This window comes from Dermacentor silvarum, chromosome 1 (genome assembly GCF_013339745.2).
Source record: "Dermacentor silvarum isolate Dsil-2018 chromosome 1, BIME_Dsil_1.4, whole genome shotgun sequence".
Lineage (NCBI taxonomy): Eukaryota > Metazoa > Arthropoda > Arachnida > Ixodida > Ixodidae > Dermacentor > Dermacentor silvarum.
The window spans coordinates 8,239,346-8,267,339 of record NC_051154.1 but is presented as its reverse complement, the minus strand read 5'-3'; the positions used below and the strand labels follow the sequence as shown (position 1 = coordinate 8,267,339).

Genomic DNA, 27,994 nt, shown 5'->3' with positions numbered 1-27,994 from the left:
CTGACGTCAAATTTACGTAACCACCGACGCAAGCATCGGGCGGTGACCCGCAGCGTTGTCTGAACAACCCAATCAAACATTCTCCTCGTTTATAGGAGGTCACCTTGGTTCGCTTTCAAAACCAATAACATTGTCTACACTCAAGCTGTTTTTCTTATCTAATTGGATGACAAGAGGCTAGGCGCACGCTCTAGTGGAGAGGGTTTCGATGGGGCCGAGCCAGCACAGTGGAAATAGATAACCGCATGAAGAGGGTGGTGCCGGCTTGTCCGATTGGTCCGCTTCGCCTTACAATTAGCTTGCGGTGGCTGGTCGAAAATCGCAGCGGCGTGCGACGGAAGGCGAAGAATGCCGCTAAAACGGATCCTAAGCAAGAAAGAGTTGGCAAAGCGATGTCGTATGCATGCCGAAATGGCTCGATAACGTTTTACTGCCACGCAAAAAGGTTTATGATGCGCAAATAAATACATGCTCACCGGCAGGTGCGAGTAGCAAGGGCCTGAGCGATCGGCGGGCAGCCATCTTCTATTCCTTTCGGAACGGGGCAGTCTGTGGCGATTAAGAAAATTTTTCACTTTTGTTCGGCATATTAATGCATTTTTTCGTGTACACGTCACTTTGACGTGGTGAGTTTTCGTGGTTTTGTGAGGTCGCGTGACAGACAGGCGAAGTGGGCGTAGCCAGAAAACATTGGACCAATAGCAGAGGGCTAATGGTGGAAAGGCGTCGAATCAGAAATGATTATTTTTCTTTTGTGCGGTTTAATCATGCCTAATCAGTGTGTACACGTTATATCAGATGGGGAGCTATCGCGGTTTTCGTGACGTCGCGTGACAGACAGGCGAAGTTGGGAGTGGCCCGAAAATGTTTTGACAAATCGTGGAGGCTGATTGCAGAAATTGGAATCAAAACAGTTTGGAATCATTTCACGTTATAGCGCCCCAGGTTGGCGCCCCAGACGATTCTCACGCAACAATATCCCTCATCCAGACCGTTGTACGGTAAGAGTTGGCCAATGCCGGACTCCATTCACTGAGCCCAGCCCACAGACCCGACTACCGCTCAGCCGGCGTACCCGATCTACCACGAAGTTCGTACGCTCGTCCTCGTTATCGAAACCCGGAGGAATGGCGCACTTCTGATGATAGGCCTATCTGCTTCTTCTGTGGACGCGTGGACCCTGTATATATATTGTGGGAAACGGTTCGATCCCGCAGTCCAATGCCAGCAGGATCCAGTCTCGGACGGCCGCGCCCAAGGGCGCTCAGCCGCAGCTCGCGCGTCCCTCGCGCCACTGCTGGAACCTCCCTCGTCTTCTTCGTCCATAGTACCGCTACTGATGTCGGCGTTCCCACACGGCCCCTCCCACGGTGGCGGCGGCGGCACCGTTAGAGTGATGATCGGGATCATCTGCGATCTTCCCTTCCTGTGACCTGCGTGCTGCGGTGCGGTGCAGTCTCTGTGGTGGCAAGGCATTGAGCATGCATCGGCTCCTTCCGGCGACCTGCTGCGTGCACTCGTCAGAACGAGGCCGGAGAGTAAAACCAGACCAGGTGTGCGCCAAGGGACGGTTTAGCGCCTTTCGGTTCCTGCAAGACCTCAACTCCGGGGCTGCACCACCTGGTCTGCCCAATCTTCGCGAAGAGTCCGTCCTGGAAGCCAGCCAGGTTTGGGGCCTGCGGGTTCCCGGAAGACCTTGGTAGCTCGGACGTGCCTGCTCCGCCGATCCTCATTCGGTGCAGTCTCCAAGGTTCGCCCGCCGGTGTCATGCCGTCGCTGCCCGCCACCGTGGGCCAGTGCCGTCAACGCCTTCGCAGCGCAGCTGGGCATGGAGGAAAGAATGGCGCTAGCGAATGCTTGTACCCGTTGTGACGGCGACTGGTCGCTTCTCCTCGTTTTGCGCCTTGCACCGGGATGCTTGCTGTGAGGACGTGGCGGAGTGAGCGAGTGATTTTGCAACGCGGAGTAGCGGTGTGTGTCTTTCGTTGTTGTGTTTCTTTTGTTTTGATCGTGGCCGTGCTCAGCGAGCGCGTAGCGTCGTCGCCCATGGCGAATCGGCATCTCTCGTCGTCCGTGCCGCTGGGTTCGAACGCCGTGTTCCCAGCCAGTGCCGTCAACTCCCTCGCAGAGGGAGGGGCAGTGTGGGAACGCTGACGTGAATAGTGGATAGGAGCCAACCGTGGACAAAGAGGAGGACGGACTCGCGAGCAGTGGTGCGAGGAACGCGCGAGCTGCGGCTAGGCGCCCTGGGGCGCGGCCGGCCGGGACTGGAGCTTTGGCCGTGGACAGCGGGACCGAGGCGTTTTCCCACAACATATATATATATATATATATATATATATATATATATATATATATATATAAAATGATATCATAAGAAGCCAACAAACAATGACACCTAGGACAGCATAGGAGAAATTACTTGTACTTACTAATTGAATTAAAGAAATGATAAATTAATGAAATTGAAAATGGATGAAAAAACAACTGGCCGCAGGTGGGGAACGAACCCACGTCTTCGCATTACGCGTGCGATGCTCTCACCATTGAGCTACCACGGCGCCGTTTTTCCATCCACTTTCTGGTGTATTTATGTCTTACAACTAGAACTAAACCTGGGAGTGTTAGCCAGATGAAACGCGAGTATTCCCTTTCTCTCTCTCTCATATATATATATATATATATATATATATATATATATAGAGAGAGAGAGAGAGAGAGAGAAAGGGAATACTCGCGTTTCATTTAATAGGACTACAGGACGATGTCATCGCTGACCAATACATCGCAGTGACTGGAGCGGCAGCTACGTCCAGCTTTCTTTCCTTACAGTATCATAACAGTCGGCTTAAATCATAATTCATTGTCATCCAGCATCAATCACTCAAAACTAATTTCAAGCGTACGGAGCTATAGGGACTTTACAAAGCTTTAATCTGTATATATATATATATATATATATATATATATAAGTGCCCTTTCCCATTGGCCGGCCGCCTCGCTACATGTTCAGCATCATCATTGCCTGCAATTTGCTCTTACAATTTTAGCGTCAAGGCTTTTTGTGAATATAGGCCCTCTTTCCCACAATCTGTTGAATGAAGAGTGTTACTGTTAAATATTTCCAACACCGTAACCCAACACTTTGTAGTAGTATTTTATCTAAGCAAAAATAAAATTAAAAGTCGGTCGTCACGTGAGTACAAACACGGCTGACGTCCACTCAAGATTTCGACGAGCGTTATTGTTGCGTACTACTGAAAACACAAGAAACAGATGTTAGTGTCTATCAACGGCACCTTCGAACCAAATTATGCATCTCATCCCACGCTATCCTTTGCAGACTCGTCCTTCCAGGACTTCGTGGATCACCCGTGCATGGCGGAGATCAAGCAGCGGTCCGTCTTCATTCACGTAGACGTACCGGGCCAGGAGGACAACGCCACCGAACTCCCCAGCGAGTGGGTGACACGTTTGTGCTTCATCACAATCAGAGTAGCAAAGCCCATACAATAGTGGTCAGAATTACCATTAATGTCGCCAGACGTGACTAAGCTCGCCAGACCGGGCGCAGCGGATGCTGTCTGACCTGAGCCGTCCCAGAGAGGCATGAGGAGTGCGCAGTGAAGGGAGCGCTTTTCAGTTAAGTACTCGTAATGACTCTCTATGTCGTCTGTTAGATGTGGCCGGGAAGGTCGTTCCGGCTTGTGCCGTGTGTAGAAAAAAAGTGGTCTGGACGCTCTTTGTACGGGCACGCTCGGGATATTCGGTGTTTGGATGGCAGTGGCGAGATGTCCAATGCGCTGGTCTGATGAATGCATTCCCTGGTGGCAAAGAATATGATATAGACACAGGTGCGCACGTTTACGACGACAGGGGTGCCTTGGTATAGGTTGTGCGCTGTCTCGCTGTCAAACACTTGCCGTGTAAGTTGCCTACTTGTCACATCTTGGCCAACGCCAGACTTCTTCATTGCTGCCAATCGCGCAGAATAACTTTTTTCGATTGGCACTAAATTTGTGTCTCGTATTTCTTTACCCCTGAACAAAATACACTCAACCAAATCCTGCTCAGCCGCGCTCACTCGCACTCAGACTCGAAAATTATGCTTAGCTGGGTTCACTCGGACACACTCACCTAAATGACACTCAGCAGCGTCCTCACTCGCACTCAGACTCAACAAAATACTGCTCAGCCGAACTCATTCGCACACAGACTCACCAGAATTATACTCAGCAGCGCACATCAGGCTCACCAAAATTATACTCAGCGGGGCTCATTCGAGACTTAGTCTGAGCAAATCGTACGTCAAGGGCAGCAAAGTTTTATAAAAGACTTCCTTTGGAAGGCGTTTGTTTTGCCGCTGTTGAAAAAGTAAAACGCCTACACTGTACCCGGTACAATTAATTTGCTATACCCGACCCTTTTCATATGCTTAAGTATATCTGAGCTTTTATAGAGGTGTGTGTTTTCCTTTTAAACCGATGAAAAACAATCCTTTTCGTCGTCAATTTTATCTTCTATGTTGTCTATGATCAAAAGACGTGGTGTCATTGGACACGTTGAATGTAAAACCGTCCTCTTCCGGGGGCGTCCGATGTAGACGTCGCGACACCAACCCGGGAGGGCCGTCGATTATTGGCGGAGGCGGCCTAGACTAGCAGCAGGCTGTATATCTGGGGCGCCGCTGATATGAGACGCTGACGAGAAGCTACATAAACGTTGAGGTACTTGATATGCCACCCGCACTAAATTTGATCTCGTTTAAAAGGCCGAGATGCGGCACACGCAAAACGTTTGTCAATTTTGCTCCGTCCTAGCTGTCCTCCAATTTGGTGCCGGTAACACGCGGCATACGAACGAAAGTACTAACTACCAGCTATAAGATAAACACGCATGGAACTTGTCTATTCGAGTGAGGTACACGTAAGGTGTCGTTTAGTTCTATAACTCCCGATAATTACCTTTCAAAACAAACTCGGGGCACGCAAGTTGCTCTGCGAGCTCTTCCTTTATCGACATTTCATACACGGCCCCCGCCACATACCGAAAGAAGTGTTTGCCTGAGACGGCGCTCTTGAAATGTGTAAACTTCTCATGAAGCATTTTTCTGGACGCGCTGCTTTGAGGCACGAGGAATATGCACAAGAACGAACAATGGTACATTTGCCAGTACACGTGATCAGAAATAATTAGAAGACTGATAATCACGCAAAGGGAGTTCAATACGCACGCTCAGCCATGAAAATGTCACACCCGTATTACCTCTTTTATTTCCAGACGTTCCCCGCATGGCTGATAGCGGTAAAGTTTCCCGCAATATTTACTCGAGGGAACCGTAGCGCTAGTGTCTGCGGGAGCTGTCAAGCATGGCAGGCAGTTCAGCCAGCATGACGGATGGTACCCTGCTTATTCGAATATAGGTCAACCTTTTTTTTTTCCCGGAAATGTTACCCATAATTGCTTGTTTAGTGCAAAAACAACGGACACGTGAAAGACGACAAGACTATAGGCGCTACTCTCAACTGACATCATTTTATTGCATCCCTCCTTTATATAGAGCAGAAAAAAGAAGAACATGCGCAGTGAGCACCATGCGCGGCAACCACCACAACATCTGATCGCCAGAGTGCACTCATGACACATAATTAAAAAAAAAAACATATTCAGCGCTCTACAAGCTTAAGGAAGGCACACTACGCAGTGCATTAGTGTGCCTTCCTTAAGCTTGTACAGCGCTGAATATGGTTTTTTGGATTATGTGTCACGAGTGCGCTCTGGCGATCAGATGTTGTGGTGGTTGCCGCGCATGGTGCTCACTGCGCATGTTCTTCTTGTTTCTGCTCTATATAAAGGAGGGATGCAATAAAATGATGTCAGTTGAGAGTAGCGCCTATAGTCTTGTCGTCTTTCACGTGTCCGTTGTTTTTGCACTAAACAAGTAATTATGGATTGGCACCAACTAGCCCGCCAACGCATTGTGATGTTACCCATAATTAGCTATCGACCTATAACCGTGACGAAAGCTAGGAAAAGCGCCGAGCTAATGGAGTTCCAGTGTGGAACAGGGACGCCGCCGGAGCCGCCGGCTCCGTATTTCCGAGTACGCGAAGCGCTCACTCGGACCAAGTCCAAAACCACGTCAGCCGGGGCGGCACGCGCTCGCCGTGTTCGACGCAACTTTGGGGCATAAGCCGCCGCGTGCAGGCAGGGCCGAAGCGGTGTGTTCCTGCGGAAACACACAAGTGTGTCTCTAGTTAAAGAAACGCTTGTTTATTGATTGTTTTCCTCTGCGCTGCCATTTTGCGATCATTTCTACGTGACGGTTGGCATTCAATGTTGCGCGGCTGTGCGACGATGTCACGTCGCCAGAGCAACCGGGAGGCTTCGTGTGGAAGAGGAGCGTGCAACTTCAGGTGTACATTCAGGCCGCCAGTTGGCGCAACGAGATGGGATCGGACGGTCAACGTTTAAATCGAGTCGGGGCTGGGTTCATGCGTCGCAATGGACTCTCCCTTCCGGCGAGGACAACTTTCCTGGCAGTTCTGACGAGGATGTGGCTTTCGGCAAGGCCTAGTGAGTGGCCGAGCCGAGCTTAATGTAAATAAAGGTGTGTTATGTTCCAATTTTTCTGTTTCTCCAAAGATATGGTTCGACCTATATTCGAATATTTTATTATTTCTCAGGGAGCACAATATATAGGATTTCATCTATATTCGTACTCGACCTATTTTCGAGTAAACACGGTAAATGGGTTTGCCTAAACTTCGTCCTTATGGCTCTAAATGGCTTTGTGACTTTGCAAAGTGATTATATTTAAGAAAGTGATGCGTTATATATAATTAAATAAACATTGTTAAAATTGTACGATGGCAGAATTTGAACACAGGACCTCCAGCAAGGACGCCCGATATTGAAACCATTACGCCACGAACGCATGGACAAGCAGAACCACTGCAATTAGCAGCGATTACGCATGCTTGCCGAATTTCATTACCTTCTGCATGAAAAAAAAGAAGTCTAAATTGCTTTAAAATTGAGGCCAGTTTATACCCAGATAAAGCGCAATAACCGAAGCCATAAGAAGGTCTGAAGCCCCATTACACGAGGCAAATCCATCGACTACCTATCACTCCCATGAACGATTGCATCGCCAGCGTTCTCTCTAGTAATTATTGCAGGAAACTCTATGGCTGACGGTACTTGTGTCACCTGGGCGTTCCCCGCACTGCTGACAATATCATTTGGTGACATTAGAATGGAAAGTGAACCTAGGCATTCGCTTTCACGTGCAGAAGCCATTTTGAAACCCCAAAAGATAACTTGTTCTGTCCTGTCATTTAACGTGTTTGACAGCAGTAGTTTCCTGTAACGTTGGAGTGCAATTAAGAACATGCGTACGCTCGTAATGCTTTCGAGTGTGCATATTGTTCTGATGCATGTGTCTTTAACTCCGTTTGTTTTTGTATTTTGACTACGAGTATCTGTAAATGCGTGACTTTTCTTAAATAAATCAGTTCTGAAATAAAATCATGCAAACTTTTCCTCGTCGAGTCTCGTGTCGGCAACAGCCAGCTAAAGCATGAACAACGTATTCGTACAACTAGCAACCCCTATTGCCATCGTCGCCGTGAGATTTTGTATAGTCCAGGTCTCGTCGAGTCTCGTGTCGGCAACAGCCAGCTAAAGCATGAACAACGTATTCGTACAACTAGCAACTCCTATTGCCATCGTCACCGTGAGATTTTGTATAGTCCATGTCTCGTCGAGTCTCGTGTCGACAACAGCCAGCTAAAGCATGAACAACGTATTCGTACAACTAGCAACCCCTATTGCCATCGTCACCGTGAGATTTTGTATAGTCCATGTCTCTTCGAGTCTCGTGTCGACAACAGCCAGCTAAAGCATGAACAACGTATTCGTACAACTAGCAACCCCTATTGCCATCGTCGCCGTGAGATTTTGTATAGTCCAGGTCTCGTCGAGTTTCGTGTCGGCAACAGCCAGCTAAAGCATGAACAACGTATTCGTACAACTAGCAACTCCTATTGCCATCGTCACCGTGAGATTTTGTATAGTCCATGTCTCGTCGAGTCTCGTGTCGGCAACAGCCAGCTAAAGCATGAACAACGTATTCGTACAACTAGCAACCCCTATTGCCATCGTCGCCGTGAGATTTTGTATAGTCCAGGTCTCGTCGAGTCTCGTGTCGGCAACAGCCAGCTAAAGCATGAACAACGTATTCGTACAACTAGCAACCCCTATTGCCATCGTCGCCGTGAGATTTTGTATAGTCCAGGTCTCGTCGAGTCTCGTGTCGGCAACAGCCAGCTAAAGCATGAACCACGTATTCGTACAACTAGCAACCCCTATTGCCATCGTCGCCGTGAGATTTTGTATAGTCCAGGTCTCGTCGAGTCTCGTGTCGGCAACAGCCAGCTAAAGCATGAACCACGTATTCGTACAACTAGCAACCCCTATTGCCATCGTCGCCGTGAGATTTTGTATAGTCCAGGTCTCGTCGAGTCTCGTGTCGGCAACAGCCAGCTAAAGCATGAACGTATTCGTACAACTAGCAACCCCTATTGCCATCGTCGCCGTGAGATTTTGTATAGTCCAGGTCTCGTCGAGTCTCGTGTCGGCAACAGCCAGCTAAAGCATGAACAACGTATTCGTACAACTAGCAACCCCTATTGCCATCGTCGCCGTGAGATTTTGTATAGTCCAGGTCTCGTCGAGTCTCGTGTCGGCAACAGCCAGCTAAAGCATGAACAACGTATTCGTACAACTAGCAACTCCTATTGCCATCGTCGCCGTGAGATTTTGTATAGTCCAGGTGCGATAAGATTGCGTCCTGCGAGCCATTTGTTGTTGGTGCGAAGGAAAGCGCGTGAGGTTAGCTTTAGGTTTGATGCCCATCGTCCACCCACGTGCCCATTGTTGGAGCTAAAACGCGTGCTGGGGAAGGGGAAGATTAGGTCGAGTTTTCTTCACCACGGCCGGGGCTGCGCATGGCTGAGCGCTTACGTGCGCCACGTGCTGTATCTTGGATGTAATATTCTGCCGCGGGTGCAAACGTCAGGCGAGCCGATGTGGCTGGTCGCTTCACCTGCGCTGTCTTCCGGCACGCGAATTGTCACGGAATTACGTAATCACGTAATCCGAAGTGTCGGTCAAGCGTTGAAGCGAGAGGCAGCCCAAAACGTTCGCTCGCTTAGGCCGGCGCTCTTTATCACTCCAGTGTTGTGACAGCGAGTGTTCGGGTTCATCGAGTGAGATCTGTTTATATTTGCCTGCGCGAGCACGACACCCTGCTTCTTGATTTAATTAGTAAGCCAATGTTCCATGCAATTTATACCGCTGAGGAAACTTTGAACCTTGCATCGAGGGATCGTCTAATATACTTACATATTCGCTATCAATAGTTTGCCTTCCGTGCGAAACCGCGACGTTCTTAAACAACTTTCGCGTCACTTCAATTACTATACTACTTGACGTCCAATATAGTGTTTCGCACTACGTTGAAATTGTATAAAAGTCATTCTGCTTGAGAAGTAACGAAAACTAATTCAATTCATTATGAAACATGGTGACCCGTTTGCTTATTAATCCTAGAAAAGTGAATGTAATCACGGCATTAAAAGCCGCAAGAGCATGGATTTAAATAGGCTGGCGAGCCTAGTTAACGCCCCCATTTTTTCTTTATTTTCAGGTTCAACTTTCCCACTATCCAAATGATGGGTGAGGACCTGATATCGGTGCTGGATCACTTGAAGTAAGTACTTCATTGAGTTTGCAATTTGGCTTCCTAAATTCTGGTCTACGCATCAACGTTTAATTGTTGCTCCTCGCCAACTAATACTTCTATTGCGTTAGCAATTGTACGGACATTCCAGGTGAAACTACCTCATCGCAGTGAGGTTCAGTATAAATTCTAAGTGGGATAACATTTGCTGTGGATGCGAGAGAAAGCGTGCGAGGCTGGGGAGCCGACAAGGATGATGCGCGCTGTCATCCCGCTTGCCCAATGTTGGCGGTCGCTTGACGCGGGCTGGGGCGGTTAATGCTTGTCTATTCTTCTACCCCGGCCGCTGCTGCGCACGGCTGTCAGCGCGGCTGCAAAAGAGCCGTGATGGCTGGTCGTTTCACCTGTGCTGTTTTCCCGCGCGCCAGTGTTGGAATCTCAGTGTCTGACGCATGTTGAAGCGATAGGGCAGCGTTCGCTGTCCGAGGCCGGTGCTCTTCATCATGCCAGCGTTGTGCCAGCGAGTGTTCGCGGTCACCGAGTGAGGTCGGTTCATGTTTGGCTGAGCGAGTGTACTAATTTAATTAGCAAGCGAATGCTTGCTGTAATTCTGTATCGCCAATAAAACTAAATACATGTACGCCTTTTGGCCGAAACTGCGACATTTTTTTCTGTGGTTGTTTTATGAAATCGTTTTTGTCAGCCTTCAAAGCTGTAAAAATCAGAAAAACATGACAATAAGTCGTACTTACGCGGCTTTTGTTGAGTTTTCCAGTCATATAGCATCTTCATTTTGGCTTACTTGATTACATATGTTCTCTTTTTCAAGCTTACAACGATGTCTTTGCAGTGACTACAATTTTTGGTGTGGGGCCTGTAGTGTCCGAACCGTTAGAACGACTTTTCTGAGTTCTCAATAAAGCTTTTAAACAGGTTCGCTCTTGTGTAAAAAAGAAGAAATAAGAAAAAAATTACGCAGAACTCATCTCGCGATGACTGTTGACAGTAACGCGAATAGCAATCACACACCGTGTTGCTCAATTCACGTTTATTTAAAATCTGTAGTGGCCATTCTGACACTTCCGTTGCCTCGGCTGCATACGACATCCACTGTCTCATGTTATCGGCCCATTTTGTGATGACCTCGCTTGACAAGGCCGGCTATGCAAACGACGTCATTAGTGCGATGCAGAAAGGACGATGGAATAACAAAGCAGCAATGATGTCCACGGAATGAGAAAGGACGACGACAGCATGACGGCAATGAGATGACGGTTCGAGAATGATGACGATGGTATGACGACAACGGCATTGGGACAATAAGATGACAACAAATGTATGATGGCAATGAAGCTGTAGTAGCAACAACTTGATTTGGGTGAGTTGGTCCGTCTTGAGTATAACTTGAAGCAGCGCGAAGAAGACGACGACAGGGACCCAAAAAAATCAGTTGGCAGTTTCGCGCTCTTGTTGTGTTTGTTTTTGGTTCCTGTCCTCGTCTTCTTCGCGCTGCTTTGAGTTCTACTCAAGATAAACCAACTTACCCAAATCATGTTGTCCCTACTATAGATTTGCACAGCGCTCGTCCTGTTGTGTGTCCTGTTTTCGGATGCTGTCCTTGTCTTCGCGCTGCTTCAAGTTGTGCTCAAGAATGAACCAACTCGCCTAAATCAAGTTGTAGCTACTGCATATTTGCACAGCGCTCGTCCTGTTGTCCTTGTTTTCGGTTTCTGTCCTCGTCTTCTTCGCGCTGCTCCAAGTTGTACTCAAGATAGACCAACTCGCCCAAATCAAGTTGACCGTACTACAGATTTCGACAGCGCTCGTCCTGTTGTGTTTGTTTTCGGTTCCTGTCCTCCTCTTCTCCGTGCTGCTTCGAGTTGTACTAAAGATAGACCAACTCCAACTCAACTCTCCCAAATCAAATTGTCGCTCCTACAGATTTTCACAGCGCTCGTCCTGTTGTGTTTGTTTTCCGATGCTGTCCTCGTCTTCGCGCTGCTTTAAGTTGTGCTTAAGAATGAACCAACTTGCCCACATCAAGTTGTTGCTACTGCATATTTGCACAGCACTCCTCCTGGTGTGTTTGTTTTCGGTTCCTGTCCTCGTCTTCCTCGCGCTGCTTCAAGTTGTACTCAAGATAGACCAACTGGCCCAAATCAAGTTGTCGCTACTACAAATTTGGACCGCGCTAGTCCTGCTGTAGATGTGGATGTAGATCTTTTCCTCCTGTTGTGTTTGTTTTCGGTTACTTTCCTCGTCTTCTTCGCGCTGCTCCAAGTTGTACTCAAGATAAATCAACTCTCACAAATCAAGTTGTCGCTACTACAGATTTGCACAGCGCTCGTCCTGTTGTGTTTGTTTTCGGATGCTGTCCTCGTCTTCTTCGCGCTGCTTCAAGTTGTGCTCAAGAATCAACCAACTCGCGCAAATCAAGTTGTTGCTACTGCATATTTGCACAGCGCTCTTCCTGGTGTGTTTGTTTTCCGTTCCTGTACTCGTCTTCTTCGCGCTGCTTCAAGTTGCACTCAAGATAGACCAACTCGCCCAAATCAAGTTGCCCCTACTACAGATTTCGACAGCGCTCGTCCTGTTGTGTTTGTTTTCGGTTCCTGTCCTCGTCTTCTTCGTGCTGTTTCGAGTTTTACTCAAGATAGACCAACTCGCCCAAATCAAGTTGTCGCTACTACAAATTTGGACCGCGCTAGTCCTGTTGTAGATGTAGATGTAGACCCTTTCGTCCTGTTATGTTTGTTTTTGGTTCCCGTCCTCGTCTTTTTCGCGCTGCTTCAAGTTGTACTCATAGACCAACTCGCCCAAATCAAGTTGTCACTACTACAGATTTGGACAGCGCTAGTCCTGTTGTAGATGTAGATATAGATCCTTTCGTCCTGTTGTGTTTGTTTTCAGATGCTGTCCTCGTCTTCGCGCTGCTTCAAGTTGTGCTTAAGAATGAACCAACTCGCCCAATCAAGTTGTTGCTACTGCATATTTGCACAGCGCTCCTCCTGGTGTGTTTGTTTTCGGTTCCTGTCCTCGTCTTCCTCGCGATGCTTCAAGTTGTACTCAAGATAGACCAACTCGCCCAAATCAAATTGTCGCTACTACACATTTCGACAGCGCTAGTCCTGTTGTAGATGTAGATCCTTTCGTCCTGTTGTGTTTGTTTTCGGTTCATCTCCTCGTCTTCTTCGCGCTGCTTCAAGTTGCACTCAAGATAGACCAACTCGCCCAAATCAAGTTGTCGCTACTACAGATTTGGACAGCGCTAGTCCTGTTGTAGATGTAGATACTTTCGTCCTGTTGTGTTCGTTTTCGGTTCCTGTACTCGTCTTCACTACTACTACTACTGTTGTGTTTGTTTTCCGATGCTGTCCTCGTCTTCGCGCTGCTTCAAGGTGTGCTTAAGAATGAACCAACTCGCCCACATCAAGTTGTTGCTACTGCATATTTGCACAGCGCTAGTCCTGTTGTAGATGTAGATGTAGATCCTTTCGTCCTGTTGTGTTTGTTTTTGGTTCCTGGCCTCTTCTTCTTCGCGCTGCTTCAAGTTGTACTCAAGATAAACCACCTCGCTCAAATCAAGTTGTCGCTACTACAGATTTGGACAGCGCTAGGCCTGTTCTAGATGTAGATCCTTTCGTCCTGTTGTGTTTGTTTTCGGTTCGTGTCCTCGTCTTCTTCGCGCAGCTTCAAGTTGTACTAAAATTAGACCAACTCACCTAAATCAAGTTGTCGCTACTACACATTTCGTCAGCGCTAGTCCTGTTGTAGATGCAGATCCTTTCGTCCTGTTGTGTTTGTTTTCGGTTCCTGTCCTCGTCTTCTTCGCGCTGCTTCAAGTTGTACTCAAGGTAGACCAACTCACCCAAATGAAGTTATCGCTACTACAGATTTGGACAGCGCTTGTCCTGTTGTAGATGTAGATGTAGATCCTTTCGTCCTGGTGTGTTTGTTTTCGGTTCCTGTCCTCGTTTTCTTCGCGCTGCTTCAAGTTGTACTCAAGATAAACCAACTCACCCGAATCAAGTTGTCGCTACTACAGATTTGGACAGCGCTAGTCCTGTTCTATATGTAGATCCTTTCGTCCTGTTGTGTTTGTTTTCGGTTCGTGTCCTCGTCTTCTTCGCGCAGCTTCCAGTTGTACTAAAATTAGACCAACTCACCTAAATCAAGTTGTCGCTACTACAAATTTCGTCAGTGCTAGTCCTGTTGTAGATGTAGATCCTTTCGTCCTGTTGTGTTTGTTTTCGGTTCCTGTCCTCGTCTTCTTCGCGCTGCTTCAAGTTGTACTCAAGGTAGACCAACTCACCCAAATGAAGTTATCGCTACTACAGATTTGGACAGCGCTTGTCCTGTTGTAGATGTAGATGTAGATCCTTTCGTCCTAGTGTGTTTGTTTTCGGTTCCTGTCCTCGTTTTCTTCGCGCTGCTTCAAGTTGTACTCAAGATAAACCAACTCACCCGAATCAAGTTGTCGCTACTACAGATTTGCGCAGCGCTCGTCCTGTTGTGTTTGTTTTCGGTTCCTGGCCTCTTCTTCGCGCCGCTTCAAGTTGTACTCAAGATAGACCAACTCGCCCTAATCAATTTGTCGCTACTACAGATTTGGACAGCGCTATTCCTGTTGTAGATGTAGATCCTTTCGTCCTGTCGTGTTTGTTTTCGGTTCCTGTCCTCGTTTTCTTCGCGCTGCTTCAAGTAGAACTTAGAATGACGACGAATAAACGACAAAGACCACATCACCACAATTGTATGTTGACAAATGCTGGAAGGCCACTGTATGGCGACGACGGCATGACAACGTCATGAGGACAATAGAATGCTGACGAAGGTACAACGACAATTGCTTGATGGTGATGGTATCAGGAATATTACAGGGGAACAATGACTTGACGATGATGGAGTGAACCTGGCTGTATGACGAAAGTCGCATCAGTAAGCTGGGATGACGACGATGAATCTGCCATGATGGCATCACGACGAATGTATGATAATGAACGTATGATGACGACGGCACGACGAGTGTTGGATGACAAAGCTGGAATGGCGACAATGCAACGACAATAGTGGCATGCCGATCACGAGCACATAATTAGTGGCCCAAGCTGGTAGACAACTTGGACCAGTGGGCCGCCGTAGGATAGATAGATAGATAGATAGATAGATAGATAGATAGATAGATAGATAGATAGATAGATAGATAGATAGATAGATAGATAGATAGATAGATAGATAGATAGATAGATAGATAGATAGATAGATAGATAGATAGATAGATAGATAGATAGATAGATAGATAGATAGATAGATAGATAGATAGATAGATAGATAGATCGACAGACAGACAGACAGACACAGACAGACAGACAGACAGACAGACAGACAGACAGACAGACAGACAGACAGACAGACAGACAGACAGACAGACAGACACTCCTGAAGTAAGCAAAGAATGCTAATCGTATTAAAACAAAAGACAGATGAAAAAGGCATCACAGACACTATCCTGTGGTGGTGCATACAGGCACTGTAATTTGGTCGGGAGAAACAAAGAAAGGCGCTCCTTTTATGTTTCTTCTCGCCGCCACTCAGAACGAAGCGTATTACTTTCATGCATTCGTCTGTAACTCATTATAATTCACCCCTTTTCGTTCAAACTGCAATACCAAAATGAATGGATCAGCACCAAAATCACAAATCAGGGCGTGGAATTTAGCGGCCAGCTTCAGTGAATGCCGCCCCATCTTGCTCACGGTGTGAATGAACCATTTAATGCAAGCTGCCCAGCTGGTTGTATCTCACAGAAGAAGCAAAGTTCTTAATAGGGTGTGTTAGTTGGGTTGTTGCGCAGAAAATTGTTGATAACCATCATTCACTCTACAAGAGGTGTGCGGGGTGAATTGGTTCCGCGGTGCAAAAAGTCAAACTTTAATGCTCCACGTAGCCACCATCATGTCAGGACGTTGCTGAACACGTTGGTATATTATGCTTAAAAAATTAAATCAGCTCAAAACACTGGACAGACAAGGCACTGGTGATGTCGGGTTGTCCGTACTGATGATGTCACTCACGCAGTATTTTTTCAAACCGTACTGAAAATGTCAGTCACGCAGTAGTCCAAAGTATTGCGCTTATGCGGGGAGACGCAGTTCAGTTGGTCGCAAGGTTTTACAAGGTTATTTCCTTGTCCAACGGGATGGCGCTGTCTTCAAGACGCTGTTATTAAGTACGCTGGGGAGCCCGCTGTAGGATGATGCCTTTGACTAGTGAGCTTTTCGGTTCGTATATTTTAGATTATTGCTCAAATATACTATTTCTGTTAGGTTGCCCCTAAACACAGATAAAGGCAAACTTAGGGGAAATATTATTAGAGGAATAAATACAAGCAAGTGCGCGCATACCCGAGAGATAGCCATACCGTCGTCATCCAAGTACCGACCACCAAATCGTCAAGATGTCACAAATCACAACCGCCCCTGTCAATAAAAACATCCAGAAAATGAAATAATGCAAGACTACAATTGCAAGTTGTAAGAAAAATTGCATGACGGTGTAACTTGGTGTAACGTTTCCGCATTCTCCAAACGCAGATCGTCCCTCCTGCTTCTAATTGAATCTGGCAGGAAGATCCGATCTTAGCCAGTCTTGTGGAAAGTGCGGTGTGACTGTATTACTTTGGGGGTTACAGGGACTTTCTGGAAATGATCACGGTGACTGCGACAACACGAAAAAATCCTGATGAGTTTTCTGTGACCAAAAAAATTGTCGCAGTTTCACCCGAAAGGCGAAGCATCAATTGCGATAGCAACTTAGTAGAGAGCTATACGGAGTAAGGATAGTAGTTTTATCCGTTGTACAAACTTGGACATGCAGCAGCACCGGCAACACACAGCACTGTTATCGACGCCGTCGGCGTTTTGCCCGCGTTCGCACAAAATGCGTGCGGCGTTGGTGACTGTTGCCGGAGCCTCTGATATAAATAGGCACTTGGTGCCGCAGCTAAACGTCGCCTCCCTTCCCTGCCCCCCCCCCCCCCCACCCCCACGGTCTTTCGTGCGTCAGAAGCAGGCGCGTTTGCTCTACATATATGGTGATTGTAAAGGAGGAAAGAGACGCCTACTTCTGCAGCCCTTAAGGGAGCACGGCACAGAACGCGCGTTTGTTCGCCGCCGTGCGTTCACTCCCCGTGAAAGCGCGCGTCCCTCGCGCCCTTTCACTCGCACATACAGCGTTCGGCGGCGCGCGGCGACGATTTCATCTCCATTGACGTCATACGGAACCTCACGGCGACGGCGACGGCAACGGCAACGGCGACGGCGACGCCGACGGCAGAAATCTGCTTTGGAGTGTCCATATAATTGCTATCGCAATAAAAGTGACAGTAGTGATGCCTTCGTTCTCGTTACGCTGCATGCGCGATGGCAACGAGACATGATTAAACGGGTTGCGCGATTTTGAATAGCCTCGAGCATAGGCATCCACAGAAATGAAAATTATTCGTAGATACAAATTGCGGGACAACTTCAGTGCCAGCTACGCTATCCCACGTGACATTCGCAGCGACCCTTCAAGGGTATAAAAGTAAACCCCCTCCCTGCATGGGCAAAGCACGACGTGATGCTATCTCGCACTGGAAAAGGCGCATCGACACACCCCGTGATAAATATATTTCGTGCAATTCATGTACTGTGTCGTTTCTCTCAACTTCTGTCAGGTAGCGCACTGCTGATATTTCAAATTGTTACCGCCATGCACGGAGCCGATAAACGAACTACTTTTGCGTTGGCATACTGCGCCAGTCTTTTCGATTACGCGAGATGTTTTGTAGTTATGGCAGATCAGGCATTCCGATTTTCTGCCGTACCTTGCTCAAAGAACGTGTCTTCCGTAAGCAAGACATTCGGCACCTGAATCCTGCTTCAGAATGGAGAGGATTTCTGCCTCTAAATGGAAATGCGAAAGAGTTTGCAAAACACTGACCACGCTTCTCTTCCGCAGAAGCTGTTAATCGTTCACAGCACGTGCGGAGATGTAACTATTATACTGAGAAATGTTAAGGTGCAGTCTTCTACACTGGTTAGTACTTTCAAACGGAACAAGTTGAGTGCATGAAAACATGTGCGTTAAAGAAAGTAAAAAAAAAAAAGATCAAACAATTCAAAAACTCTCTTTATATGAATGAACATGTTTAGGACAGACAGAGGCCTAATTTTCAGACCGAGCATTTTCCTTTCAGGATCAACCTGGTAGTCGGATTCGGAGAGGGAGCAGGAGCCAACATTCTGGTCCGGTTTGCGGTAGGTGCCATCTTTGTTCTGCATGTGCATGCAGAGGATATCGACTACGGAAAAGGGCGGAGTAGTTAGAGCACGCAACTTTTGAAGACCCGTAGCTAACGACACCCCTCCTCCTCTGTCACTTATTATCAAGCTTCGTGAAGTTAAAAACAAGAATCTAATCATTTAGATCACTCAGTGCTTGCGCTGATCTCATGTCAGTGCGTTTGTTTTATGAAGTGGCCAAGTTTTTCCAAGTGGCAAGGTCATTCTTGTTACTAGCAGCGCAACAGGACAGGCGCTTTCTGTGTGCTTCCTGTATGTTGTTTCGTGTGTGCCTTTGGTTCACTGCATTTTGAATCTACATTAACGACGTTGCAAAGGCCACTTAAAGCATACGAGTAAAAGTAGGATTATGGTGTGTTCTGCTCTATCGTATATATATGAATTGTACACGACGAACAGTTTTCAAACAAACAATTCAAACAACAGTTTCCAAAGAATCTTGTTTTTTTTTTTTCTTTTGAAAGTTTTGGGCATCGAGCAATTCATAGCATCTAGCAATCAATCAGTTACAATTACCACAGGACAACTTCAATTTGAGTAGAATACCTTGGGTAACAATTTCATCTAATTTAAAGTGGCCGAGATTGCATTTATTGAAAAGTATTTCGCAAAGTCGCCTCTTTACGTATAACGCACTTAAACCTTTCTGCGAGAGAAGCAAGCCGATATACGTCTGCATTGTCTTGCCTCCCCACACTTACTGTGACGCCAACAAGTTTGAATCGTCGCCAAATAAAGCTGTTAGAAGTATGGCCGATAGTGTTTTTCTTCAGTACACTGCCCATGGTTTATACCTGCACGTGCGTAGTTGATCGCCCGCTGCCTGATCGCCCATTCTAAATCACACTCAGACTCTTCTCGGTTTTCCTTCTTTTTTTAATTTCTTTAACAGTGACGCGGTTTCCGCAGACGTCTGGGTACAACGGAAATTCGCCATCACCTGACATGGCCACATTTAGCCCCCTTCAGACCAAACGGATAGTCGTTTCTTGCCCGTTCGCCCCTTTCGCGGGAAGTGAATGGTGTTGTAGGCTTCCGCTACGCTTTATCTCACCTCGGTTATGGCGCACACAAGCAGCTCGTGATTTTGCTGCAACGGAATGATGGCGTCATCTATAACCGCTACGGCAAAAAAAAAAAAAGAGATACGGTAAAACATGACGCGCAGTGACAGTTGGGTCGACCCTTTCGTTGCAGAAAGATCTTTTAAGCCGACACATTTTCTTGAATTGCTTTATGCAGCATACGGCAGCATATATGTTCCTCTCGCTCGTGTATCAATGCTCGGACGCGTCAGATCGGTTTTGTACATATTTTGGAAATCCTTAACATCCGTGGGCTTCTCGCGGCTAAAGTTCGTGCTTCAGTTACGTGTGTGACAACCCTGCATGCCTCCGTCAAGACCGATGGCTGCATCGACAGCAAACTATTCAACGGAGCGCTCTAAGTTGTACCGCCAGAGAAAGCGTATGGTTGACCATCCAGTAGGATCGTCTAAGCGAGCAAGAAACGCTTGGACCGGGCTTCAAACTACGCAGATCGGCGACAACGTGCTAACACACCACTTAAATGCCGTACACTTGCTAACCCATGTGTGACTACTTTCACTGTCTTTATACGAGAGTACTTTGCGGTAACTTTGGTTCAGAAATCAAATAGGTTTAATTTTTTTTCATCGATGGTTTTACTCTGAAATAATCATGATGTTTGCCATCATGATTATTTCAGAGTAAAACCATCAGGTATTAGATCTATAATCTATTAGGTTATTCTTCAATATTCAAATTCAAGGTTATTCAAATTCTTCAGGTATTACAACCTGGAGAATTTTGAAAATGACATCTCATAGTTCTTTCATTTGAGTAACTACAATGGACCGGACGTAAGGAAGGGACAGGCCGCTGTGTCCGTAGTGCTGTTTCAAGTCATTAATAATGCAGCCCAACGGCGTGCGCTTCTGCGCTGTCCTTGTTAGTCGTGCGCTCATAGAATGTATTTTTTTGCATTTAGTTTGTTATTCGTTGGGTTATCATTTATTGTCTCTGTAGTAACGTTTCCTTACTCATTGGGTGAGGAATAACTATGCAGTAGCCACTTCATGTTTACTGGCCCATGCTATGTCTCCCAATGAGATGGCTGTATGGACAAATAAAAAATGGAGGTCCTTGAGGAACATTCTTGTCGTGCTCTCCGCTCAAACTTTCTCTAACATGAAAGAACCCGTGATACGATCGATTATGCCCTAAAGGACACATACCGTGTGGCGTCAGTTCAGCGGCCGAAGGCGGCAGAAAATACCTATTGACTAATATTCGCTCCACAACAACAACAACGATAATAATAATAAGAAGAATCAAACAGCTGCACAAATACTACATTAGTAAACGCGCACATCGCCAGTATGGGAACAAATAGTATTTGCTGTTCATACAGTGAGCGCTGCGTGTGCATTTCATTTTCCTCATCTGTAGTACATAATACCACTCGGGGCCGCAGTAGCAGGTGGCTCGCTCGCTAAAACAAAAGGAAGACCTGTAGCCTAACCGTTGTTTTATAATATGAATAGAACAGAGGCTAATTTGAAGAACTGGAAAAATAAACCTTTTTTGCAGATATACCAACATACCACCATTGCGCCCGCGCTATCTTGAACCCGTGGTCAGAAAGTGTGTCGCGGTACAGGCATAGTCACGAAGGAATTATTTGCCACGCTCCGCTCCAGCGCCGTGTACGTCATGGTGCACTGCCCTGTTTCACCATGATGAGCAGAATATGATGGCTCATTTTTTTTTTTTTTTTTTTTTTGTCCTCAGCTAGCCCACCCGTCCAGAGTGCTTGGACTGATTCTGATGCATCTGGTATCAACTGGAGTCGGCATGATGGAGTATTTCAAGGATAAGGTACGCATCATCACCGTGCTACTCACATACGACAGCAGTACACCAGATACTGTCCGCTCACGACGCGTTCAAGTTTGCAACACACGCCGCTGAAACTGGCAATTTAAACAAGTGATGGCAGTCGCAGATGAATGACACCTTCAAGTGACGCCACTTGATCATGCGTCGTGCGCACATGATGATGCTCGGTGGCTCAGCAGCTAGGTTGAGGTCGCGGGGTCGATCCCCGACGCATTCTGATGGAGACGGAATGCAAGAACACTCGTCGTGCACCATGATTTGGGTGGACGTCAACGAACCCCGGGTGGTCAAAATAATACGGAGCATCCCCCCCCCCCCCCCCCCTAGGACGATGACGATACCTCACTGTGTAGCTTCGGGAAGACGTTGTTGGATGACGTTGTTGGAGCCAGAATTCACCATTTGGGCACTGCTCCGGCACTGTATTTGCAATGTCCAAGCTAGCACGCCGGCCGAGTGGCTGCGCCGTGACAGCAGAGGGTAGCGTCACCACGTTACGTCGCACTTATGTCGGCGCCTTTACAGCAGGCGTGCATCGAGCTGTCGCGTACCTCTTCCTACATGCCTTACCTCAACCTACATGTTCAGGTTGGTGGGCAACTTTCTTTCAGAATAACTATATACTTCGGGATAACTATAACTATATGTGCGCAATACGAAGGCTCTGCAAAGCTGTCAATTTACTTTCACTGCCGCTTACATCTCTTAACCTAGCTTTGGTGATCAGAGAACCATAAGACCTCCGCAACAAGCACACGTATTCACATAGCATCTGCATGCGAATTTTTACTGGTATTGATACTGTATGAAGCAGCAGAATTCCGAGTGCGCTAGCTCTCGTTGTTACTGTTTTTCAGTGTCCGTGTTAAGCCCACTGGAAGAGAAAACGTTTTCTCACCCAACAAAACGCCTTCTCAAAGTCAACAAGTTTAGTTGTTGGCGGCAGTGTAGCGTAACGGCGTTACGACTTTGTGAAGGTATTTCAATGAACGAAAGTGCCTCGCGCATTGACAGTCCTGGTTCAGAAAGCCTGAATCATAGTTCTGTTGGTACATTTCAGATTATGAACTGGAAACTCCAGAATGTTGGCATGAACCCCTCTGCTGAGCAGTACCTCGTTCTTCACAAGTTCGGAGCGGTAAGGACCCCAGCCCGCACCTGAGCCGCCGTTCTTTCACCCCTTCCGCTGCTTAAGTCTCAATCCAAATAATAAGCTGCGTCAGATAGATGAAAAAGTGAATGGGAAATTTTAACGAGAAATGTATTATGGCCTACTGACGGCCTGCCATTGAATTGTGAAATGTGGTCGCAGTTTTTTTTCTCTCTCTCTCTCTTTTTTGCCACGTTTCAATTGTAACGGAATTAGTCCCGCAGATATTGGCACAAATGCAGCCACTTCCCGGGGTGGGGGCTAAGCCTGGCAAGTGCTTGTTTTGGGTTGATGACCACAAAAATTAAGCTTAATTGTGTCGGGAGAATATGAAACACAGAGACATGAAAACAAGTGGTCTCACAGCCTGTCATGCCAGGCTAAAAAAGTGCCCACGCAAAGTGTCTTCGCCCAACTGGTATAAAGCAGCCGGTGTTATCCTGCTCGCAGCCGTTTCTTTCCACCCGTCCCTTGTGTCCCTGACTAGGTTTTTCCGACCTGTATATAACAAAAAATCAATGCCTCAAGTTCGGCGCTGTCATCTCTGCAATGTTTGTGATCTTGTGTCGAGCCTTGAGCCAGCCATGGCTAGTTATGCGTGTCGTGCATCTTAATCGGTTATACCAGATTTCACGAGCTCTACTGGCTGTACGCTGTGAGCCATATTTGTTTCGGGACAGTTTAACCATGATGCGCATAAAATGTTTTCTTAAATGTCTGCACTGCTGCAACAATCCACTGTTCGTCGTCGGTCAGCTTCATTGCCAGTGATTGTCCCAGTGACGTCGTCACGTCCGGTAACCAGCATCAGGCTTCTGGGGTCCGACAAGCCACAAAGTGCAAACACAGCAATCGCTGGTGCACGCGATGAACCTGCGCGTCAGAGGCTTAGGGGCATCTCCGACATGCTTTCAAGGCCTCCGCTTTAACCTCTGTCGGCCACGCGTCACTGCTGCGAGCTGCTTTCCAAGCCGAAGCGCTGTTCGCAAATAAAACTATCCATAGGCTTGTGCTCTAGAGCTGATTTATTGGGACAGAAATAAACGTCTATGAGTGATATATTTATTTGTTTACTTCCCAATTTATTTCCGACAGAAAGATCGCTACATTGGCACCTGTAGCACAGAGAGGTCTTCGAATGACGTGGTTTGAAGCTAGAGCGATGAACTTGCTTGTGTCTCCTGTGTCTGCCGCGCCAGATAGAATGCATCATTATTTATCGTCTGCCAGTGCACCCATGCTGTTTGTCTGAAAATTGAGGCAGTATTTTTCGCGTTATTCTCTGTGCACTATGTGTGCTCGAGAAAAGTGCTTTGTTCCCCTGGCTGGAAGTCTTGTCTGGCTGTTTACCGCTACCCAAGATGTGGTATGGCTCAGTGAGCCACGGCATGCTCTTCTGTTCTAATTGATGTTTTTTTGTCATTTTCAACTTTATCTTCAATATCAGCTGCAAAACTAAATCTAATGTACTCGTCCATGTATGCGTATCACGAACAGGTATAGCATGGCTGTCAAATGCTGCCTTGTCTATGCAATACGTACAAGTGCCACGCCAATTGTGGAATGCAGTCGACAGCTCCCGCAACTTTTGGAGCGGACGTCTAATTTATACGAATGTGACAGCGACGCTTACAAGTCCCTAGGATAACTGCAATTGCCTGCTGACAAAGCTTTTCCGTTTACCTTTTTCGTCACTTGTGCCATTTGTAGGGCAGGAGCTACGCGCAAAATGTGGCAATTGATAGATGCTATTCTCATGAGAGACCTGCTAAGTGCAGCACATATCATCTCCACAGAAACATTTGCATGATTCGCTAGTGCACGACGTGGCTTGAACAAAGTCGCCTGCAAATCAAGGTTATCTTGTTACAGACTTATTGTGGTACTCTGCAATGGGCGAACTCGATTTCTAGAAACAAACATCTGAAGAATGCATATGTGAACTGTTTTTTATTCACGTATGGCACCGAAGACAACGTTCCCACCGGTGAAGCATGACGCGTGCTCTGTCCAGATGGCCGCCTATCACTTGGGCTGCCAGCAAAGTAGTGACGCTGAAGCAATGACAACACTTTTCTTGCTGGAAAAAAATGTACACGCGTCAGTATTATCTGGAAATGATCAAGTATTTCAATTTTAACCCTTTATTTATATACAGCTCAATAGAAAAATCACACCGATTTCGCAGCCAATGAATGGGCTAAGCAGCTCCGATGGCCTGCACCCCTTCAACCCAGTCACACGACCGAACGAATGATTACAGAATCAAAATTGCTCCTGGCATCTTATGGAAGCACACTAACAGTGGATGAGCTGCTGTAGCGAGCGTGGCCACAATGATTCCAGACAAGACAGCCTTTGATGACGCAAGCCCGCTGCGGTGACTCAGTGGCTGCTGCTGAGTTCGCGGGCTCGATTCCAATGAAACTGTTGTCATTGCGGGTGAGGTGATAACGTTCTCATCAAACTGTGATGTCATAACATCGTGTTGGGGATATCAGCATGTCTGGCAATTATCGACCGTCTCTGATACCTAATTAAAATATAGCGGCTTCTTAACTCGTTAGTCGCAGAGTGTCGTGCTCGTACGCCCCATATGGCAGAGTTCCTACAATGTCTAAAATATGTTTCAGTAGGGTATCGCTTAATGTAACTAATTCTGTGGGGATTGAGTCCCTTATTTTTAACCTCTGCAAGTCGACCAAATCAACGGCATGACACCTGTTTTGTCCAAATCATCGGTGGCTCGGATGACGAAATGCAACACTGTGGCTGCGACAGACGCTGCTTTATACAGCGATTCGTGCTGTCGGTATTTCACTTCTCCAGACCGGCTGTGGCGTTCTGTTGCCGCGGGTTGGAGTCCAGGCCGCACTTGATATAGTTGCACGTCAAGGAATCCCAGGGGCTCGAATCTAGTCCTGAGCGCTCTCTCATCACGGTGTCTCTCATAGCCGCGGTGCTGTAACGTGACCCCATAATTTATTGCTTTTCCAGGTACTTATTCGCGAATTAAGCGCTGCTGTTCTTCTAAACCAACGCAACAACGTCCTTAGAGCGCCCGGCCGCTACCCGGAGCGAGGCCCTTTTCACCATGTCAGCTTTAGCAACAATCGCGAATAAAGCTTTTCTCTCGGCGCAGCGGGAGTAACGTCACCTTGCGTGAATATGGAGAAGCGGCGCCTAAGGCCCTAGCGGCTCTCCCTGGGAGAGCCCGCATGCCCGCCACTCTGTGACGTGAGCTTTGCAAAAACGCCTCTGCGCTTTTGTCGTGTGCCGAGACAGGGTTCAAAGCAACCTGAAGCTCACTCTCGCAACTTAGAATCTCAACATTTTCCTAAATAAATGTTACAAAAGCACCGCAGCTTGCGATCATTAAAGTAGATTTACTTCGCGACAGAAATAAAGCCGCCAGTGCTAACCTTCCTAATGCTTCGTGAGCGCAAATAAGGGTTTTCAAAGCACGCTTTTGCAACTACAGCGCATAAAAAACGCCACCCAACTGAACCCCAGTTGCACATAGCGATCAAATGCGACTGCGAAGCTGTCATGTGTCAGTAGCACCCGTCACGCCCGCTGCGGACACTGCCTGCAGCGCCTCAAGTGCCATGGCGAAGGCGCAAGATGTGCTGCTGGACCTCGGCCTCAAAAGCAATAAGTACGGTTGTTTTATATTTCCTGGGCTAAGTGTGGTATTTGTCTTCAGAGATGGGATAAGAAGCAAACTGAAGATGTGTTGAGCTGACACCTGTGTTCGCACTTTGTGCTCGTTCTGCACATGTTGGCCTTTATTGCCTGCCAGAAAGAAAAAAGTCCGTTTATTGGTGCGCGCTGCGAACGCACTGAGGCACTCACTGAGCAAAAAAAAAGATGTGTGGTATTGTGTGTGTCGCTAGCGTGCTGTTGTCTCTACTTTCTCGTCACCCTGAGTTCTCTGCTGCCGAGTGTCTAACTGTTGTCTGCTTTTTGTTTTCTCCCTTTTCGCTTTTTGTGCTCCTCTTTTTTTAACCTTGCTCATCTTGTGGCCCTGTGCAACTGGATCTGCAGGAGGTAAATCTTGTTCACCCTGCTCTTTACCACCCGCTGCGAATGTAGCCGCTCAGTGCCGTCGTCGGTCAAACCTGGCGACGTAATGTTTGCACAGATTTAGTGTGTTGGTCGCGAGTGGCCTATCCGTGTCAAACAGCCCAGCGTCCAAAAGCCCTACGTCAAAGTATCCCCTCATCAACCACGTGGTGAGGCGCATTGTTGTGAGGAAGAATCTTTAAACAGCCATTGAAACTTACTGTCTTAATCTCGATCAGCGGCTTGAACAAGAGCCCAATCTCAAGCCGTATTGCGACCTTATAATAGGTTTCGAACCGTGCTCGCAAGTGCCCATGGCAGTTGCCTTGTGATGGCAATTCGCGCCGGACGGACACTGCGCACACGCCGGACACTGCGAATTGGTGCATCAAACGCCCATCCATTACATAGAAATAACTTGCCTTTGGCGTTCCTCAGTTACTAAAAAAAAACGTTTTCTGGGACTGCCAGATTTAACCAGAATGCAGTAAGGTCACCACGTATATAGACCAGGCACGATATCACAATTTCGCACTCGAGGTCGCGAGTAACCTTAGATAGCTGCACTTTCTTGAAACGGTGCGTCTCACCCGGAATTTCAAATTCACTTATACCACCCTTATTCTCACAAAAACATTTGTCAGCAAATTTTTATGAGAAATCTAACTACTGCTGGTTATCTCATCTTCAGAAATAAAAAGCCACTAGAAAACAATGATTGTCAATTACACTCGCCGCCCGCTATTGATTAGGTGCAGAATAAGCGTGCAATCAGACCGTGCGCAAGAAAACTCGGTGGCGTGTCTGTTCGAGTGCTGCTTGCATATTGAGTCCATTCACAGTGTTTCGTCATTGGTTCGCACACCGCCTGGCTACCGGAGTACCGGAGAGTAGAATTAAAGCGCCGCATTGCTCAGCCCCAGGCGCGGAGGGCTCGTGACACGGGCTCGTAAGACACAAAACAGTTGCTCAGTCGCCAGGCTCAAAATTCTGCCAGAGTTCTTTGCGAAAGTGTCTTGGACTGTAATATTGATCAGAGTTGCACTTTTCGACGCACTATCTTTCTTTATGAACTCAAAGCAGTTAGGTCTTTGTTTGATATGTTATATGGCTGCAACTCTTGCACACTTTTCTTGCCACGAAGTCGCCTTGTATGGCGTTACCGCACTTTTACGTATCAACAAGTAGAAAGCAGTACATATTCATGCGCTTTTTGCTTTCAACTGCATAGTTGACGTATGCAGTCTGATTCATACCAAGAGCACAAACGTTGCTGCTTCAACGACAGGGCGGCTGGTTAGGGACGCTAACCACCCTAAACTCGGCTTCATGCTGGCGAGGCACTGAGCAGGCGGCCCGGCATTCCGCCATTGGGCCTGTAAGAGTGGCACGAGAATGAGGCGCTATCAAGTGCATGTATTTGGCTCGGGCCTGTGTTTGCGCTGAGGCTTCGCGCCGTGTGTATTGCCTTCATTCAGCTGATACCCCAGTCAGTGACACTTGGAGCGAGTGCACTTCGCCGTTAGTCTCAGACGGAAAGGACGCCTGCTGTGGCACTTGCCAGCGCGTGTGTTAGAGGTCGCTGCGTTCGAGTGCTAGATAGCAATGATGTAAGAATAAATAAATAAATGCTCACAGCTGAGTCGGCACTAATTATAAGACCACTTTCTCGTCCCTTCGAATATTATGAGCGTCTTTGTGACATCAGTGAAGCCAACAAAACGCTTGAAACGTTCATTTTCGGCGGATTTCGCCATTTTGACCCTCA

The 27,994-nt window shown here is 47.2% G+C and overlaps 1 protein-coding gene across 6 annotated transcripts in view; it reads left to right on the top strand.

Annotated features, from left to right (window-relative positions):
* Positions 1–27,994, top strand: part of LOC119456455 (uncharacterized protein ZK1073.1-like) — a 187,279-nt gene that overhangs the window by 116,610 nt on the left and 42,675 nt on the right. For 5 of the 6 annotated variants that reach the window (XM_037718285.2, XM_037718278.2, XM_037718261.2 and 2 more), the window contains 5 exons: positions 3,344–3,461; positions 9,713–9,775; positions 17,985–18,045; positions 20,904–20,990; positions 22,072–22,150. In XM_037718285.2, coding sequence (XP_037574213.1) covers positions 3,344–3,461; positions 9,713–9,775; positions 17,985–18,045; positions 20,904–20,990; positions 22,072–22,150 — 408 coding nt within the window. The remainder of the gene's footprint in view (positions 1–3,343; positions 3,462–9,712; positions 9,776–17,984; positions 18,046–20,903; positions 20,991–22,071; positions 22,151–27,994) is intronic. The other variant, XM_037718253.2, reaches the window with a different exon arrangement.